This window comes from Ixodes scapularis, unplaced genomic scaffold (assembly GCF_016920785.2).
Source record: "Ixodes scapularis isolate PalLabHiFi unplaced genomic scaffold, ASM1692078v2 PGA_scaffold11__112_contigs__length_91849675, whole genome shotgun sequence".
Lineage (NCBI taxonomy): Eukaryota > Metazoa > Arthropoda > Arachnida > Ixodida > Ixodidae > Ixodes > Ixodes scapularis.
This window is the reverse complement of record NW_024609837.1, coordinates 28,683,657-28,703,387: the sequence shown is the minus strand read 5'-3', so window position 1 is coordinate 28,703,387 and position 19,731 is coordinate 28,683,657. Positions and strand designations below refer to the sequence as shown.

Below are 19,731 nucleotides of genomic sequence, written 5' to 3'. Positions count from 1 at the left end.
CCTCTGGTTTCTCGTTGGGTGAAATGAGGTGATCGAACATCCTATTCAGAGCCAGAAGTCTACGTTGGTAGCTTTCCACCATTTCACCGGTGATGCTCTGGCCCTCTGGGTCACTAGCGATCTTGTTTTCGTCTCCAGAGGCTACATTATCCGACACCTTATCGGCCAAGCTTGTCGGAAACAATTTCTGGTCGTTGAGCCCTGCTGCCGCCTTGAACGTAGAGGGTTTGTAGTCGACGACGTACCTTTGAATTCCACCTAGCGCCTCCGGACTCAAGTCTTCAATCCTTCGTTCGGCGTTCTTCTGGTCCCCAAGTTGGTCCCTCAAAGCTCGTCTTACATAGCTCCTTTTCGGTGCTTGCTGCGGCCCTGTCTTCTGGCCAGGACTAATTGGGCCCACGTTCTGCTTGACGCCACCAGAGCCCGAGGTCGCATAGCCCTTGTTATAGTAACCGGGATTGTAGGTACAACAGTACCAAGGATAATAGTACCTGTTGTTGTAATAGTAATAGTTGGGATAACTACCCCCACCTTGGCCACCGTAAGGGTACGAGCTACTACCCGTGTATTTTCCAGTGGAATATCCGCCGGAGTAAGGGTAATTGTACGCACTGCCACCGTACGAAGGATAGTTTGGATAGCTGGTCGGGTATCCTGATCCGTAGTACCCTCCGTAGGAAGGATAGCTTGTATAACTGCTCGGATATCTTGATCCGTAGCTGCCGCCGTAGTATGGATAACTTGGAGAGCTAATCGGGTACCCTGATCCATAGTAGCCGCTCCCGTAGTAGTTCGGATAATTGCTACCATAAGAAGGGTAGCTAGGATAACTGGCAGGAGGGCTTAAATTGCTGGTCCCGTAAGAAGGATAGCCTCCAGAAGCACCACCGTAGCTACTAGGATACCACTGGCCTCCGTAGTACGCCCCCGGTCCCGAAGGATAACCCTGGCTGTAACCACCGTATCCGTACCCGCTATAATACGGGTACCCACTCCCGTAGTAAGGGTAACCTCTTCCGTAACTAGGAGGGTATCCTCCAGTGCTGCCACCGCCAGTAGGGTAGCCGGGACCGTAGCCTGGGTATGTGGGGCTCTTCCGGTAGTAGCCCACGGCGATGTAGTAGGGTTGCCAACCGTTGCCACCATAGTAGGGATGAACAGATCCGTAGCCTGTGCTTGGAGGAACTACACTTGTGGGCCAGTAGTTCGAAGAGCTACCGCTGGGTTCGAATGACGGGCTCCTCTGGAAACCCTTCCACCAATCGTACGTGGATGTGGGAGGACGGTAGCTTGGACGATGGTACCATCCGGGCGGGTGCGCTGCCCCTGGTGTGTACTGGTGAGTTGGGTAGCGGTTCCAGTTGGTCGGATTGTAGCCTCCTTGCGGTGGTCTGTATGAAGGCGGGTAGTAGGAGTGGTTCGGGTTCAGCATTGACGGCGTCGGGACTGGAGGAGTCCCTTTTGAGGGTGGGGTTGGAGTGACCGGAACGACCGTTGTCGTTTCGGTGGCATCCGTAGGGACGGAGTCTTGATCTTGAGCGAACGTCTTTGCAATGCAGATGAGCGTGGCTGTGGAAAAAATTGATGTTGGTGAGAATGTACCCGCGTAATCGTACGTCAAAGTAAGTATACGTCACAATCAAGTTTCAAGGTAAAAAAAAAAAAAAAATGGCAAGCTCGTAGATGGTTTGCATTCCGCGAAACGGCACATGACACTCAGCATGTTACTAATTGCTGAATCATTATTCCAAATCGCATATCGACTGATATGTAAACCAATCCGTACAAAGGGGGGGGGGGGGGGGGGGGGGAGGGGGTGAAATCAAGCCTCCAGCCTCAACCCTTTTTTGACGTATGTATGTAGCTTTAGCCGACATGGTATTGAAAAAGAAATAAACTGCGAGCGACTATATTCCTTTTCATTTCAAGAACCGCAGTAAAAAAAAAAAAAAAATTCTTGCCCCTTGCTGAGTTTTACTAATTTCCCCCTTTGTGTGGACAATTAAATTGAGATATGTGTAAGTGCATTTTAGATTAGATTATGCGTTATCTTATTAAGACGTTCACGTTTCAAACTTCAAAACCATCGCTCCTTCCTCCGACTACCAAATCTTGTAAAAAACAGCTCGCGCGGCTTGAACAATGCACAAAACTTATTTTTTTTCTTGAGATGAAAACGAGTATAGTTCAAATAGAAGAAAGATGAAAACTAAAACCTTATAATATCCGAGCGACGTCAACTACCCACCTAGCAGAACTGCGCTGGACGGCAGTGTAGGTACCATGATGCCGCTTCCTGGTACAGCCGAGCGCAGACTGAATAGCCGAGAGAGCGCTCCAAGACTCGAGAATTTTTATCCAACACCATCTGGCCTATCGGCAAACACGGCCAGTTCCACATTTCCTCGTTTTTATTTCTATTCTGTTTACGCTACTCTTTTCCTCGAGGCTTCTGTGCACACATTTCGTGACAGCGGCACCGCCAACAGCCACGTGATTCTGTGTCCCAGTTGCTTATTGGTCGAGGTCAAAACGACGCTACTCTTGTTCTCCGTAAACTTTCGTGGAAATTATACCTGCAAGCAACGTCACAACACCGATATTTGAACGCTCTGGAAACCATACTAACTGCAGCCGACATGCGCTTTTACAGAGTGTATAGTGATGTCTTGGTCATCCGATAGGTTGTCGAAGTATATTTACACGTTCGCTTCGCCAAGCAACCGCAACACTCGTTGTACCAAGGGGTGTCTTCCCTGAGCAGACACCCATCGAAATACGAGAGTTCCTTAGTTCCCGTACAGTTCCCGCCTTCAGTGGGCGTTGCGTGTGACTTCAGATAGATGGCGCTTCAATCAGTATCATGTCCGTCAAGTAAATTTAGTCGAATCATAGGAGTATGGTGTACTAGGAGTCCCTTCGTCTCCTGTATAATGTGGGGAGGGCGAAAGAGCCGGGTCAGCCGGGCCAAGTCAAACACCACGACTTCACGAGTGAGCGTTGATTGTGTCCGAGCTGAGTTTGTTCAGGGGGGCTACGGTTCAGGCTAGCTGTGAAGCCTTTCGCTCGCTTGGCAACGAGACGGAGGAAATTTGGGGTGCCGAAAAGTATCATCATTCATCATCTCAGCCTGTCTGGCTTGCCTCTCTGTCAACGCGGAGAACAGCTGAAGCTCTGAAATGCATCGTGTTTGCTTTTAAACGCGGCGTGTGTTCATGAAAAAGGCTGCCGTGGCTCTCGCCAGTGCATTGGAGTGAACAAGGTTTTCGAACTTTAGTGGCGAGAAATTTGGATATATACGTATGAAATGTTTTTATCATTTCAGAAAAAAAGGCAGAGCTCGCCGGAAAATAAAAGTATGCTGAGAATTTATTTTTGTGCATTCTTAGCGCTGTTTTGTGCCCCGCGAAGAAGGCAGCCTTGATGACGTCATGTTTCCACGTCACGCGACATCACCACGTCATGTCGAGTGACAGCGTCATGTGACACTGACGACGAATGGTCACCTGAGGCCCACGGGCCAGCGGAGGGCAAGTTCGTCTGCTCCTTGCGCAGGGGGTAGCGGTGACGTCAGAACGCCGAGCCCTGATTGGCTGATCGAGCCCCCCTATCTGAGCGTCGTCTGCTTCTTTGCAACGTTGTCTGCTCGCAACGTCGTCTGCGTCTGTCTTACGCTTCCTGCGACTTTCGGAAGTGCAGAGGCCAGATTCACGAAACGATCTTACGCCAAAAATGTGCGTAAGACAAAACTTATGAACAAATTCGTATTCACGAAACGAAATTTTCGTAAGTTTTGCGCAGGTTACGACGAAATCCTACGACAGCTCCGAAGCTGTCTTACGCACTTATTACGATCAAGTCAGCATGGCCGACAGCGTCGCGGTCGCGACGACCCACGGACGTTTATTTTTCTACGTGAGCTTCTCACGCGTCCTGACTTCAAGCAGCAAAAAAAAAAAGTAAAAATTACTTGAAACAGAGCACGACGAACAAGAACGCTGGATCCACAGACACCGGGGAAAAGCTCCAACGGCGACGATTCCACCGAACGCGACCAAACGAGCTGGGCAGAAGGCCGCTGTACAAACGGGACGTTCTGCAGGGAAGAACCTTCTCTCCCGAAGCTGGAGACGGAGAGGGAAAGGGCCAGCGTTGGGTGGAATGGGATTAGCCTCGGGGCGAGGCCATCCTCTCGAGAGGGAGTGGGGACGGAACAAAGCTGCCGTGGGTAGGGAGCCTTCATGTGCGCTTTGCTGGGGGTTCCGGCTACCAGGTAAAAGACCGGCGACCGGCGACCTCGGTTGCGAGGACGGGCACGTCAGAGAATTTGAAAATAGCTGCTGGATTAGCCGGAGGACCCAGTGCGGTCTACTGGCTCTAGAAGGTGACTCGAATGAAGAAAACTCGTTTTGCTCCAAAACTCTGAAAGCATTCTGAAACGTGAACTCTTGCCACAAATAAAAATAACAAAGACATGAAAAACTACGAATGCACCTAAGCTTTCTCCTATGATGTGAGAATGCGTGAGCATTACAGGCAGAGTTATGTTGGCGCAACTTGCAATAAAGAAAGAAAAAAGTTATGTTGGCGCAACTAGGCGCAACGAATAGCGCGCTAGTTTCACGATCAAGAGGGCCTAGCTTCGAAACCGGGCAGGGGATGGTTTTTTTCTCGTGTTCTTTTTTTATTTCGTTTATTTTTTTTTTGTTCGGTCACGTGACAATAAAAAGCACATGAACAGAATTTTTTTTGGCCACGTCACCAGAGATTTGTTTTTCTTATTTCTCCTTTTCGTCTGTTTTTTTTTCCCCCTTTTTTCGGTTTACGCTTTTTTTTTTGCAAAACTCTTTGCACCTATTTCGCGTTACTTTGGCGTCAGCCAAATAATTTTATTTACGGCAGGGAATTCTGCCGTACGTATCTTATGTTACTATTACCAATCCTGGCTTGCAACACGCATAGAGAATTTTGTCCGGCAACCAGTTTGGGAATGACGAGGCCAAATTTGTGTTATAATTGTTTTGAGGTACAAGCATAATTTCGGCCTCGTTATCCGTCGGTTTCTATGATTGGCTCTTCAAGTATCTTTTGGGAAGGCAGACGACTGGCATTTTTAGAGTGCACGTGTGTCGACCAGAGTGAACATTGCTGAAGCGCCTCCAGTGTGATTTTGGCCGTAAATAACTGGAGGCCCCGGGCAAACCCACCCAATGTAGAAAAATATCTACCTTTCTGGTTTCATAGAGACCTACGAAAGGGACGAATCCCAGCCGAGTCAAACTACCGGCTTGCAAACGCAATCGTGTTGACAATAGCTACAAGGAGTTTGTATGACTCTCTTTGGCGGTGTGCAGAGGGCAAAGGCACGGAGGTAATATACGCTTTCGCCTAGTCACCTCGCAAACGGTTGGGTATTGGCTGCAGAGATCCATTTCGCTTTGTTTTATCACCGGGATTACAGCTTGATTTCTGTGTTCCTAATTTCACAGACAGAACGAAATCGCTTTTCTCGTGTGGCGTCACGGCGGTGAGACAGAAATCAATCAGTGTACTGGAATTCGACGCTTGTGCTTGTACTATAGCGCTTCTGAAAACCGTGCGATCACGGCTGTGCAACGTCAACAATGCATAAACTGCAGTTACTTGTACTCGTATTGCATCGTGAGGGAACGACTACGACTGGGTAAACAGGAATAGGGAGAATGGGTGCGTGTGATTTGTTGAAGTTCGAATCAACAAATCAAGCTTCAACGAATGCGATAGTATTGCATTCACTCAACCAGCTATATGAGTTTTCAGACGGTATATACCTTCCAAGTATGCGATTCGTGTTCTGCCAGTAATACCTCAGCTAAATTAAAAAGCAAAATCCACGCTGAAAAAAAAAAAAAGTTTACGGTGACTCGAGTTGCTCCCACGCAGAATCATATTTCACGTAAGCGTAATCTTGGGGTCGATGCACGACGAGGGGTCTTCAATCATAAAAATAGTTTGATTACGATTATTCGCAACATAAAAATTTGAAAGCCAAGCAGTGAAGACAACGGTGTTCTTATAAATATTATCTACATTTTATTTTACACTGTTTGAATACGCTGCCGTCGTTATGTTCTTGAATTATTGGCTAGCTTGTGGCGGACAGGGAAGTCTTGAAGGACCATATGATAGGACCTACACTAAACCTGCCGCGCTTCGAAAAATGTTAGTCCAATGCATACCAGCTTAGCGCAACCGATCGCTGCCCGCGGCGTTTTTTTTTTTTTTTTTTTTTTTTTTTTTTGCGGGCAGCGAAATAATTTTTGGTCAAGCAGCAGGCCCCCTCTTCGGCGGGTTAGGCCGGATTAACGGAGGCGTCTCCTAATCCATTCTCCGTGTTGTCCCCCCGGGGGGGAGGGCGGTAAACAGGGGGGGGGGGAAGGTGGTGAAGGAAGGAAAGGAGGGCAGGAGAGGAGGAAACGCAGAAAAAGTGGAAAGCGCGAACTGTACGGCGGCCTTTGGCCCGTTCACACTTGCGACTTGGGACAGTCGCTAGAGCGACTAGCGAAAAACGACCACAAGTGTTCACACCTGATTGAGCGACCGACGAGTCGCCACCTTTTTCGAGCGGCTGAAAGGTTTTTCTGATCAAAGGTGCCGGCAGGAAAAATCAAGAAAACGTAATGGTGCTTCAGAACGGAAAACAAGGGCTATATGTGCGCTCCCTCAATCGTGATATTGTACGTACCTGCCATGCCGAAAATGTCGCCGATCTCGTTTTAGGCCTGCAATTTTTTGCCCCGATCCTTGTGGTCGGGGTGCCGCTTATTGTAAAGAAACAAATAGTCTTTGACATAGTTGTAAACCCGAGACTGGGGATACGGACAAGGGACAAAACACCATTGCTTCAGTCTTTGACAGCATTGATAAGAGCTTCCGCGAAGAACCCCATGCCAGTGACCGCCGCCGTGCGCGTGTCGCTATTTCCCGCGGGAAGCAGTGCCGGATGTAAACAAACGCACATATCACTTCCGACGAGACACGAGACTCGGATTGGCTCCGCCGTTCAGCGACTCGGATTTTTCGACTTGAAAAACAGGTCGGTAGCGACCGATTTAGGGCAGTCGACAAGCGACAAGCGACCAAAAACCAGTCGACCGATTTTGGGCAGTCGCTTGTCGCTCCAGCGACTGTCGCAAGTGTGAACGGGCCTTTAGGCCTAGCAGGCACTCCGCGACTCGGCGACCGTCTGCCCACGACCGGCTGACGTGCTGAATGGAATATGCCCGCGCGACCCTTGTGAACCCTTCCCGTGTTATACTTTGATCGCTGACCTCAATTTTAAATTAAGAGGTCAATTTCTTCCTCTTGTTATCTCCTTGTTTCCCGAGGCAACGGTGACTCTCGCCGGTGAAAAAGCGGCGAATCTCCGACAGACGCAGGAAAGGTAAAGCAGCCATCGCTTTGACTAGCAGACGTAAAGCAGACGACGTTAACTGCGCCAACCCGCCGGCGCCGTTAAAGAGTGAGGGGTCTCGCCGCACACGAATGGAGGTAAAAAGTATTTGGGAGGGAACTTGCGGACACTAAGCAAACAAACCTCGGCGCCCCGGGACACCTCGCCAGTGAGTCCTTTGCCTTCCCTCCTTGATGCGCGTCTGCTAGTTGTTAGACGAAAACAACGTACCGCTCGAGTTATTTCGTCTGCCCTCCCTTAAAGGCCAAGTCGAGTTCGCTCCGAAAGTCGCAGGAAAGGTAAGACAGACGCAGACGATGTTGCGAGCAGACGACGTTGCAAAGGAGCAGACGACGCTCAATAGGGGGTCGCGATCAGCCAATCAGGACTCGGCGTTCTGACGTCACCGCTACTTCCTTTCTCATGCGCAGAAGACGAAAATGAGCCCACTTGCGAGGCGTATTGCTATATTACCCAAGCATCAAGGAAAATGCAGGGATTAGTATCCCACGCGCCACATGCGCACGCCTTCCCCGTACACAGGATTCGAAGTAAATAGCCAAAATAAACGGTTGGCGAACGCGCGTGCAATATGTAATTTGTTTTAGACATTTGCTTTAGAGAAGTTACTACTGCTGAGGCCAGCACGTGCGGCGCGTGGAACACCAATCCCTGCATTCTCCATGGCGTGACGTAAGGAACGTGACCACTTGCGTTCCTAATGGTCACGTGCATTATGACGTCACAGGGATACTATGCATTTAGGTCGCCTTCAAAATATACCAAAAAAGAAGCTTTTTATATATTTGTTTTTTTAATTTTTTTCATGTAAAACGAAAGTTTAATTATGAGGGCGATGAGGGCTAAATTCTGGGGATGCCGCGAACCTCCCGAAGTTCGAGGTCGAAAGGTTCGAAATTTTCGAACCTCGCTAAGGTTCACATTTTGAAAGTTGGCAACTTTAGAACCCTGCTGAGGTTCGAATTCGAATAATTCGAAAATATTAAGGTTTCTGAAAGCTCTAGTTCGAAGATTTCGATTTTTCAGACAGATCGTTCGAAACATTCGAACAGCTCAAATTTATTTAAGATTCAAGTTTGAAAAATCGTACAAGTTCGAATAGGTCGAAAGAAGTCTTTGAACATCACGGAAGCAGATCACACTCCGCAGTTTCAAACTGCTTCCATGTAATTTAAAAAAACAAAAACGAAATGTGTTACAATTTTTACCGAAAACGTTGCCCATTTCTCTTATGCTATGAATATACACCTTCCCAGTGCTGTGGTACTGACGGTACCACGTGTACTATTACTCGCTATTTGTCGTAATTTATGAAATAAGCGTTGAACTGGTTGAACCATTCATCGAAAAGCCCCGAGGGTCAGGTGAACGTACCTCTAACTTATTTGCAAACTATAGTAGCAATCCGATCGGACGTGGCCTAAATACAATGTTGGCACGAGAGGCATCGTGCACGACGACGACGCATTCACATAACGGCATCCAGGCTTCCCGAAATTTTTTAGTCGCTCTGGGCGTTTATTTCAAGCGGAATGACCCGTGGGATGGAGAAAACACTGAACACAGGCAGAGCACCCGACATTAGTCAAGGTTGAGGAGAACGCAACCATTACTGGATTACCAGGCCAGCTGATCAGGTCACGACCGATTGTTATAGGGCTAACCATATTGCTGCTGCCCGGCACTTTTCTTCTTCGATCAATGGAGATATTGGCCGCTCTCAAATGCAGCCGGTTACTAATGCTAACGAAGCAAGCGCCGATGCAGCGTTCGCTGTATACGCATCAGCGTCGCGCTCCGCGCCCTCCTTTCCTTGATGCGAGGACAGTGGCGTAGCCAGGAATTATTCTGGGGGGGCTATGTTTTATCTTCGTGTGTAGTAGTCGATGCAGGACAATCCACGGGTACGAACACGGCCGTCCTCAACTCCCCGGCTGGCTGGAACAATTCGGTAGTCATCCAATATTTGTCTCCCTTTACTAAAAAAAAAGGTGCTGATTTCGGGAGGGGGTTTGACCCTTCAAACCACCCCCAGCCTACGCCACTGCGCGAGGGAATCGGGGGCCTTGCATTCAAAAACAACTAATACGATTAACGCCCCCATGGAGTGAAGCGCCTCGGTTGAATTTCAAGCCTGCAAATTAGGGATCTGTTGGCCCAGAGGTTATCCTCGGGGCAACCTACGGAGTTGTGCGCGGAAGAGGCTCTGTGTGGAAGTTGAAAGAAAAAGCTGTGAGGGGTGCGAGGCCGAGGCCACCCCAAAGTGATCATTCAGCGCTTTACAAACGAGTCGTTGGTGGCACGATCAGCTAAGTAAGACTCTAGGTGCAACTTCAACTCCATTTCACACATTGACATCTTGTGTTATTTATATTTGATGCCTTGAACCTATGGGAGTGAACTTGGTTCGAACTTTGTCGAACTTTTGTTCGAAATTCGACGAACGTTTGAAACTCAGCAGGGTCGAAAGTGTAAAAAAATCGTCGAATTTCTTAGCGTAATAAGTTCGAAAGTTTGAAAGTATCGAATTTCTCAGCGCCATAATTTACAAAGTTCGAAAATCGTCGAATTTTTATGTAACAAGTTTGACGTTTCGGAACGTCGCGAACCTTTCGAACCCCTTTGTTTGATCTTCGAACCTTAGGTTCGCAAAAGGTTCGCGGCATCTCAAGTAGATTCTGAACGCAAACTAACCCGCTAACCATGTAAACAAGAAAAAGTTGTTCCAGGGTCCTCAACAGGCATACAGAATAGTCCAAATCAAGCATTTTGTCCTCATGTACCAAGGTGCATGCAGCGAGTGGACTTTTGTTCTTAGCTGTGTTAAAAATTAACGTCGGATCGCACCGCCGCGCGAAAGCACCAACGACATCAACTGTTGTCATGATTACGCAGCTCTTCACGCTTTAGTCTGAGCACGTGGTCTAGGGTGTAGTTACACGCGCTGCACTAAAACTTTTTATAAAACAAAAAGAAAAAGGAAACAAATCAGACTTCGCACGTGTACCTACAGAGACATTAAAGGGCCCATGAAACGACTTTTTGTCTGGGATAAATGAATTTAGATTGAGATTTTGCCATTAACATATCGTTTAGTGGGCCAGAAGGAAGAAGGTAGAAAGTCAAAAGCCTGATTTTCGGTTGCAAAAATTTGAAAACACAGCGGACAATTTCGTACCTCCTTCCCTTCGGAAACATCCGCGGTACCCAAAAGCGCGCCACCGGGTCCAAACGCACGTAACACGACACCAGCCCTCACTTATTCCCTTCAACCCTGAGCTGACAGCGCGGCGGAAGCTATGTGCTTGCCGAACCAATCAGCCGCCTCCCTTTCATCACCTGCCCTCATTCTCTGCGGGTTGGTATGCGCGAGGGAGCGTGATCACGTGGCAAAAGTGTGGCTGGCACAACGAGCACGTAACTTCCACAGCACTGTCAGCTTCGGTGTGAACAGAGTGGGGAAAGCAACTTTTGTCCGAGTTCTGAGCGACGGGCTAATCTTCTAGGAGGAGAATGGCGGTGGCCAGGTACACAAACGAGGTATTCTTGAACTGTTCCATACAATGCGCCATTTGTGAGTGTAGAAGGAAAGCTAAGAAGGAAAAAGTTGAAAAATCGTTTCATGAACCCTTTAAACAATCTGTCAATCAGTAAACGTTTATATTAAAAAGAAAAAGGTCGAACTTTTCGTACACAGACAATGATAACAGTAAGAAAAACAAAAGGAACAAAAAGGCAGAAGCGCTATTGTGCAGGAGACCGAACTATAGGGTGCGCTTTATCGGGCGGTTTTTATAGCCTCACTTTCTTTGCAGTGTGGAGTGAACATAGATTTCACATTTCAATATTTTAAGCTTAAATGGTAAAACAAAATGGCTAGGTGGCGTAAGCTACCGCCCGATCCAAAGGGCTCAGCCGGATTCATCCATCCATCCATCCATGTCCCCAACAACGTTGGTCCCCACAGCATAACAAAGAAATTGAACTTTGCCTAGCGCGGTCTTGGCACGAGCGCGTCGCTTTGACCAGTGCCTTGGTCGCACGAGGAGCGGCCTTCGAATCGTCATCTTCGATTTCTCTGGTCAAAAATGAACAAGAAAATTCGGTTTGTTGTCCCCACAGCTGAAGCTTACCGCTATAGACGTGACTGGATTCGATCTCCTCCCCAATATTAGCGCTATCGAGTGCTAGGGTGCCTCAATGTCCTTCTGTTTGTGGTGGTGCCTGGGTGGTGTTGCGACGGCCTTCACTGGGGGCTTTAAACTAAAAACAGACCGTCTTCCTGAAGCCACGAGACCATCTGGAATCGCGGGCCCTCGCAAGGAGAAACACCGGCGTACGTGTGCGTGCCTGTGTGTGTGTGGGTCTGTCGGTGTTGAGTTTCAGCAAGAACGTCGACTCCTTACATCAGCCACTGGAGCGCGGCAAGAACGTCGAGGGATTACATCATCTGCCCCTCGCTGAAAGAACACCGGGAAATTGCCTCAGCCGCCCCCGCACTTCGGACACCTCGTGAACACTCGAAAACCGGGGAAGGCTCCTCTCTCTCAGAGGGCCTTCTCGCCCTCGGAGGGCTATATAACTTGGGATTGGGGAGCCAGAAATCGCCGACTGCAGACTGCCGATTAATTAGTCGACCATGCTCTTGTATATTCGCTGTATATAAAAGTTCTCCTAGAGTACTCCCACTCCAGGCCTGTTTCCTCGGGGCCATGGTAGCAGCGAGCCGCAGCCCCAACTCTTGTTTCCGCGCCTGGGGTCGCCACCCTCCCCAACGCAACAGTGGTGCCACCCTTTGTACCCGATGCGGACAGCACACGCTCACGGCAAAAATACAAAGAAATCGTCGCAAACAAAATGTCGCTATAGCATCGATAGCACCACGAGGGCGTGCAGGGACGCGCTTCAGAACAAAAAATAAATAAAATAAAAAATAAGCGTTCAGAACAAAATGGCGAGATGTCATCACCCGCGGGAAGGCACCCTATCCAGTGCTTTTATTAGTGCGTGTAACTTCACAAATTCCACGTGGAGCGAAAGCCCGCGCTGCAGAACCAACCCAGCGATTCTGGATGCCCAACCCCTGCCTGCTTCGATGAACATCGTACCAGAATCATCTGGAGGTATAGTTGGTTTAAAGGGACGCTGACAGGGCATTTATGGTGTCCAGGGTTTTTATTTCTACATGACACATGAAAGCCCAAAAACCCAGTACAGAATTTGCGGCTCGAAATTTGTTTTCTGTCCACCTGAAAACCGCTGATAGAGAACTGGCCGGCTTGAGTTGCGCTCACTCCCTTCTCCGTGGTCACGTGCCGTTTTCTGTGGTTTAGATACAACCACCAAAGATAATCAAAGTCACGAGTCATCGAAGGTACACACTCAAAACTAAAAATAGACAGAATTTAGAAAATATGATACCCATTTTTTTTTTTTGTGGCTCCTAAAAAGCTGCAAATATGTTGATTGCCCGCAAGTGAGCTGCGACGCCCTAACGTGCGTTTGGATGCGTGGTCAGTTGGTGCGGGGCTGATGATCGACCTTGTGAGGGACCTCCAGAGATGAACCGCGCAAGGACCGAATGATTGAATGTGGCGGAGGGTACGTGCAAGCAGAAGCTGCAGACCTCCGGTTCAGGTACGTCGCAGATTCGCAGGGCAGGGTATTGTCGCAACTTGGCGACGGAGGTGCAGCGGATCCCAGCTGGCTGGTCGAGGAAGCTTGCTGGTGCACACTCTCGACAGGGTGGAGTTGAGGGTCCGAGATGGCGCCTCATGATATGATAAACGGCACGGCGCTGCACTGACTCAAGAGAGGCAGTAAGCAGCGCACTAAAGCGCGAAACACATGTACGACGAAACCTTCCGATCCGACGTGCGGTCTGCCGGAATGACCTTGGGGGGAGAGGGTTTTCGTAGCATCGGAGAGCGTTGAATACCCTCGCCTCCGACCGTCGTATTGCGCAGTCGGACGTCGGATCGGACGGTTTCGTCGTACATGTGTTTCGCGCTTAACACGCAGCCACGTCCAGCTATAGGTAGCTTGTGTTCATTTCTCAAAAAAAGTAAAAGCGCAAGTTTGCACGTGCGGCACGCCGAGTCCGTGGCGCGCCACACCATCTATTATGAACTACTACAGCTTGGCTATCTTCAGAGATCCAGAATCAAAGACGCACCATTTATGTAAACCAGCAAGGCTGCAAAGGGTGCAGCCCGTTATAAATGCGAAGTTCGCCAGCGGAAAACGCATACCGCCGTAGTAAGACGACCTCACTCGAGTTCCGAAGAAGAAAAAGTTTCCACGTCAGTCGGGAAATCGCCAGCATCCAGCAGGACTTCGCAACTCCGATGCGCAAGCACCATGAACATAAAGGTACTCAATGATTTGGAACAGCTCGTTCGATCTTTTTGTATAGGTCCTTTCGGAAAGACCACGTCAGCTGACCTGATTCGCGTCTGCGACTTGCTTAAATCTAAGGGTGCAGCGATTGAGTCTGAGCATAAGGAAGACCTGGATCGTTATTTCGTCACCCTGCGCAACGCCTGCAGAGATTCTAGCCTCGAAGTCACCGGTCGTTTAAGAATTCTCGAGGTCATCGAACTACGTGCCATGAACTGGACGTGCGACGAAGAGTTCACTGAGTTTTACAAGTGCAAGATGGCGGAGCTGGAAGAACTTTCTCAAGGTCACCACAACGGCTCCTCATGCAACGTGTGGGCACATAACCAATCCCGTACACCGGGACTGCCAGCACGCAGCTTCCCACGTGTAAACCAAGGGCACAGAATACCTGAGGCATCTGGACAACTTGGAATAAGAGGTGATAGGTACCTTCCGGAAAACGATATCACTCTTTCTCACGCCAACGGGGAAATGAGTGACTCTGGGCCTTACGACAACGACGTTTCTGGACCAAAATATTACGATGATTCTTCGTTCCGAAGGAACGTTGCCATCAGAAGCATAAGGCGAGCATGTCAGAAAACAAATGAAAAGGAGGAAGGGTTCCTGTTCTCAAGCACTGTGACCATCGGGAAGGATACGATCAGGATAAGTGGCAACAAAGCGGTCCTAGTAAGGACAGCTCATGTGGTTCTTGAAAAGTACTTTAGTGGACGCTTTAACTTTTCGGTAGAAGTGACACCAGAGATGCTGGCGCACGCGCCAGAACAGACTCCTCAACCATCCCCAGAAGCAGACGTCCTCTGCAACGCTCAAATTGCTTCGTACGCCAACGTAAGCCCGTCTTCGTGCGAATTAGTGACTTTGTACGAAAAGCGTCGTCTGGAAGGCAACGAAACCAACTTCCAAGATGACGACACACCCCACCAGGATTATCTGAGGAAAGCACCGACAAATTTGTCAAAGCTTCCTCAAGGGTCCGACGGTCTTCATTTGCAGGCTAATAATCCTGCTTTGGAGACCAACCCATCGTCAGAAGATGCGTTGGGGGCTGTCGTTTGTGCCGATCCTGGACCAGAACAACCCGAGGAATCGAGATCACGTGGCTACTCGAGGTGTAAGCATTACTCCCGTAGTTTTCTCCTCGACTGCTCCCACTCGGAGTATGCAACGAAGATTCCTCCCGATTTTCCCTGTCTCGATCCCAAGGTCGCTGAGCTGATGGTCAAGCGAAAAAAGTGAAAATACAGGGCGTGAACGGAGAAAACACTTTTAGTAAGATCAGCAATGAAGTGTTATTTAGTTGTGTTTTTTTTTCCTTCTTTTGACATAAGTCTTACTGTGAAAGTGGGTCATGTTGCAAATAAATGATTTCGCGCATGCCAGCAGGTCTTTCCCCAACTGCACAGTGCCAGGATAAAATACCACGACATTTACCAAATTGCTTCCTCCTCGTTTTTCAAAGATTTTTTTTTTTTTTTATAAGTTAGAAAGCTGTTTTGTTTTGCTTTATGCCGCATGGCCAGGCGCCACAGGCAGGCGACATGGCGTAGTCGGTGTCTGTGTGCGCGGGGAAGGTGAGGGGGGCGCTTATGGTGTTGAATCTTTACCCCCTAAAACAATTAATTGATACACCAGAAGTGATGGATGATCTGAAAGTTTCTTGAAAGCCTTCTAAGCCATCGTGTATTTATATTCTTCGAGCTAATATATCTATATTTCGGGCACCTAGGCATCCGTGGTATTGGCAAGGGGGGGGGGGGGGGGGGGTTCGGGGTTCAATTTTTTTTTTAAAATGCTCTATTATCACATTTTACGTGATGAATCGTAAGCATGAGCTCTTTTGATATTGATATTTTATTCTGGCTCAAGAGAGCCGCGGTGCCGCGGGAAGCAAGTCGGCCATAACATAAAAGCCTGCGGCACCGCGTCTAATGATGATGCATCGGCATTCCACATTGATGACTATGTTTAAATGGAGCTTGTGGGCGAGGGTGGTGGGATTTTCTTTGCTTACTTGTGCTTTCAGTTTTTAGTTGCTTTGTACAGGTGGCACACATGTGCGGCGGTGATTGCACATTTGAAAGTGCCTACCTCAACGCAAAACTGAGCCCACCGCAGGGTGTGTTGCTATTTGTAATGTCTTTGGTGAACAATAAACATTATATTCATACCGTGTTCCGCTTTGCTGGGCTATACAGTATATAGTTTTCAAATTAGACACTCCGCGCATGTGGTGCTCACTTCGCATACCGGCTACTCTGGCGGTAGTGCCAGTGGGAGCACTGGCTCTCCCGATTCAGACTTTTAAGGCTTTCAGGAATGAAATTCAGAGGATGAGAGCTCATCATCCGACGGAGCAGCTCTGTCAAGTAACTCTGGTCAGGAATCAGAAGCTGCTGGAATGTCGCGGAAGCGGATGCGCCAAAATAAAACAGAATGGAAGAACGGTGACAACTTTTTGCCTTCAATATTTAATATGATGCTTCTAAACCTACACAGCGTGCAGGCAGTGTGCGTGCTCCCACTAAATAAATAAGAAACAAACATATGCATTGGCCCCTTTTTTTAAAGTTTTGACTATCTCTTCGGAAACAAAACCCAACCACTAAAAACATATTGTAGAAAAAAAAAAGTAAAAAAAAACCCAAAAACTTGAATGCAAAAAGATTAATGTACGAATTTTTTTCCCTCTCCTGAGCCATTTTCGGCTCAGGAGAGGCGGGGTACAGCAGAGAGGCCGAAGATTCATAAGAGGTGCCCTGCAAACACCCAAATTAAGAAAAAGGGGGAAGGGGGTTGCTTGGACTGGGGCCAGCTGAACTTAGAGGAGAGATGAAGCGTGAGAAACAGGGACAGAAAAAGACATAGACACTCCGCTGGGTGTCTATGTCAAACATATGTCAAACAAACATATGTCAAACGGTTGCTTTTTGTTTACTGTTTTTATATGCGTGGATTGCACCTTCCAGTTTTCTTCTTTTTTTTTTCTCCCATTAGTAATTAAATTACTATGCGATAAATAAAAAAAAACGGTAAAAAAATTTAGAAAATGAAACAGTGAAAAAACAATACCGATGAGCGAAGCGCCATTTAATAAAACCGATGTGGAGTAAAATTTAAAATAGTCATCGAGTAGACACTCGAAACCGAAAGTGAAACAGTTCCCCCGAAAAAGTTCGCAAGCGTGCCACGCAGTTCGGCAGCGCTGCCATCGCCACCAACCATAACCATTTTCCGGTTCCGGTACCTCTAGGCCTTTCTTTCCTTTCCAACAGTCCGTCGACATGGAGGACGTAAGTGCTCAATCGTCTTTAATCGCATGTTTTAAAACCAAATTAAGGGAACTAGAATGTTGAAACAACAACATTTTGTCCCACGTATTCATCACCGATTTATATTTAATATTCTTATCTCGCAGTTCTGTCTTTATTTCTCTTTATAATGGCACAGTGGTAGAGCATTAACTAGCGGTATCTAAACACCGTGCTCAACCCCGCAGAAATGGACGTATCCACAATTAACGGTTTTCTCGATCGAAAGGCACTAACACATCATCGTTTTTCTGTCCGCTAACAGGAAAATCAGCAAGAGTTGGCCAAGAAGAAGCGTACTTTCCGCAAGTACACCTACCGCGGTGTCGACCTGGATCAACTGCTTGACATGTCCAGGTAAGACGAAAATGCCGTGTGCCCGCCTAATAAAGAGGCATTTCGACAGGGGTGTGGACATGCAAACATGTGTGAAAGGCACACACTTCTGTGTAAAGCCTTGTGTGACTTGCTAACGACGCAAACATCGGCTCCAGCAGGCGTACTCTCAAACGACCGAGCCCCGAAATTTTGATTGATTGAAAGCTGCTCCGATTTCTGTCTATAACACGGCGGACTTAGTCCAAACTGCCGTGTTTGTATGTCCAACATGCGCGGGGACACGCTGCAAACATCCCACATGTTAACTTGGCATAAACTCGTGCATGTTAACTTGGCATAAACTCGTGCCTTGGAGATAATTTTTTTACTAATATGTTTAATTGTGTAAAAGTAAAAATCAATTATAATCTGTTTTAAACTTTAGCAAACCACATAACTCTTGCTTGAATTGCAGACTTTATAACGCCTGAGGCTTGCAGAACGAATCTCACTGGAAATGGAGGGGTCCCGGGTTCGATACCCGGACCAGGCGGGTTTCTTTGGTCACGCACCAGTCACCTATTTATGTTTGTCCTTTGTCACTCTTGTTCCTTATCTCCAGGGATTATTTTCGTCATTCTTGTCCAGCTCACTTGCACCTTTGCATTTAATTGCATTATAATCAACCTTAAAATACAAGCCTTTCACCCTCGTTGGTGTTCGACTGGTGGCAGCTGATAAAACCTGTTTGCTCTACTGGTGTCTAACCCCTGGTTAGCTCAGTTGGTAGAGCGCTCCACTGGAAATGGAGAGGTCCCAGGTTCAATACCCGGGCCAGGCAGATTTTTTCGGTCGCGCACCAGTCACCTAGCTGTGTTTAGAGATTCGTGTTTGTCCTTTGTTCCCCTTCTCCAGGGATTAGTTTTGTGAATCTCAGTTATTGCAACAAGCACTATTATTTTTTAGTACGACAAATATATTAGGGACACGTCACAGATTGAGCATGATGCCGTAAATATCCTTTGTACCGCGAGTAGGCACTGCACAGAATGCTTTAGGGCCAGTCGTAAAGGCTGCTTTTCGAAATTCCATTGTATTTAAGGCGTTCATAATTCCGACGTCCAATCGCAGCACACAGCTGATGGAGCTGATGCACTGCCGGGCCCGCCGGCGCTACGCCCGCGGTCTCAAGCGCAAGCCGCTGGCGCTCATCAAGAAGCTCCGGCGTGCCAAGAAGGAGTGCGGGCCCCTGGAGAAGCCAGAGGTGGTGAAGACTCACCTCCGCGACATGCTGGTGGTCCCCGAAATGGTTGGCTCCATTGTGGGAGTCTACAACGGCAAGACCTTCAACCAGGTCGAAATCAAGGTACGGCCATCTCGTAAACCGCGAGACGAACACGGGGCTAGTTGGCAACGTCGACAAGAGCGAATGGTACCACAAACGTGTCCCGGACACCGTAATTAACTGCCGGTGTGTCCCTGCCAGTGGCATCTCGGCGATTGGTGTTTTACCGCGATCGAGCAGCTTTATGCCACAGCATCTGATAACTGTGTACTCCAGAAGCAGTTTGTGCCGCGGGGAAGTCGTTTGTATGATGAGACAAAGTTTCTATTCTCACGATGGTCTTCTGAAACTGATGTGAAGACTTCTTTTTGAAACTCTGACTACTTGTAAGGAAGGAGTTTAAGAGAACGAGCGTTCTCTGAGAGTGGAAAGCTAAGACGTGCATTCTGGTTGGTTGTTGCAGCCAGAGATGATCGGCCACTACCTGGGCGAGTTCAGCATCACCTACAAGCCTGTGAAGCACGGAAGGCCGGGTATCGGTGCCACACACTCATCTCGGTTCATCCCCCTGAAGTAGAGTAATAAAACGGCTGAAATGGTCTCATGGTTGTGTCGTGACTCGTCTACCACGTGTGGTCATCGAGGCTCCAGGAACCTTAAAACCGTGTGGTAATTGAGTGAAAGCTGGTGTACAAAATGGACTGAAATTGGTGGGCCTCAACGTTTTTTAAGGGTGGGTGCTCGGCGGCATGTGGCAAGATTTGAAGGCAAATGCGAACACTTGAGCAGAGATGGTGTCTTGCATTCAGGGTTGCCAGGTTTGGCTACTTTCCATCAAGTTGGCTACTTTTTGAGGTCCTTGGATGCGTAAAATTGAGATTGGCTATGTGCTAATGCTGGTAATTACTCTCCGTTTGAGCCTGTGATGCAACGACGCTTTCACATTAACATTTTGAGTG

The 19,731-nt window shown here is 48.1% G+C and overlaps 1 protein-coding gene across 1 annotated transcript; it reads left to right on the top strand.

The window, feature by feature from the left end:
• The first annotated feature begins 17,089 nt into the window (after positions 1-17,089).
• Positions 17,090-19,376, top strand: LOC8024621 (40S ribosomal protein S15). The gene is made up of 4 exons (XM_002406386.3): positions 17,090-17,151; positions 17,435-17,526; positions 18,619-18,853; positions 19,236-19,376. The coding sequence occupies exons 1-4, from the start codon at positions 17,143-17,145 to the stop codon at positions 19,347-19,349; spliced, it is 450 nt and encodes a 149-aa protein (XP_002406430.1). The 5' UTR covers positions 17,090-17,142; the 3' UTR covers positions 19,350-19,376.
• Positions 19,377-19,731: the final 355 nt, after the last annotated feature.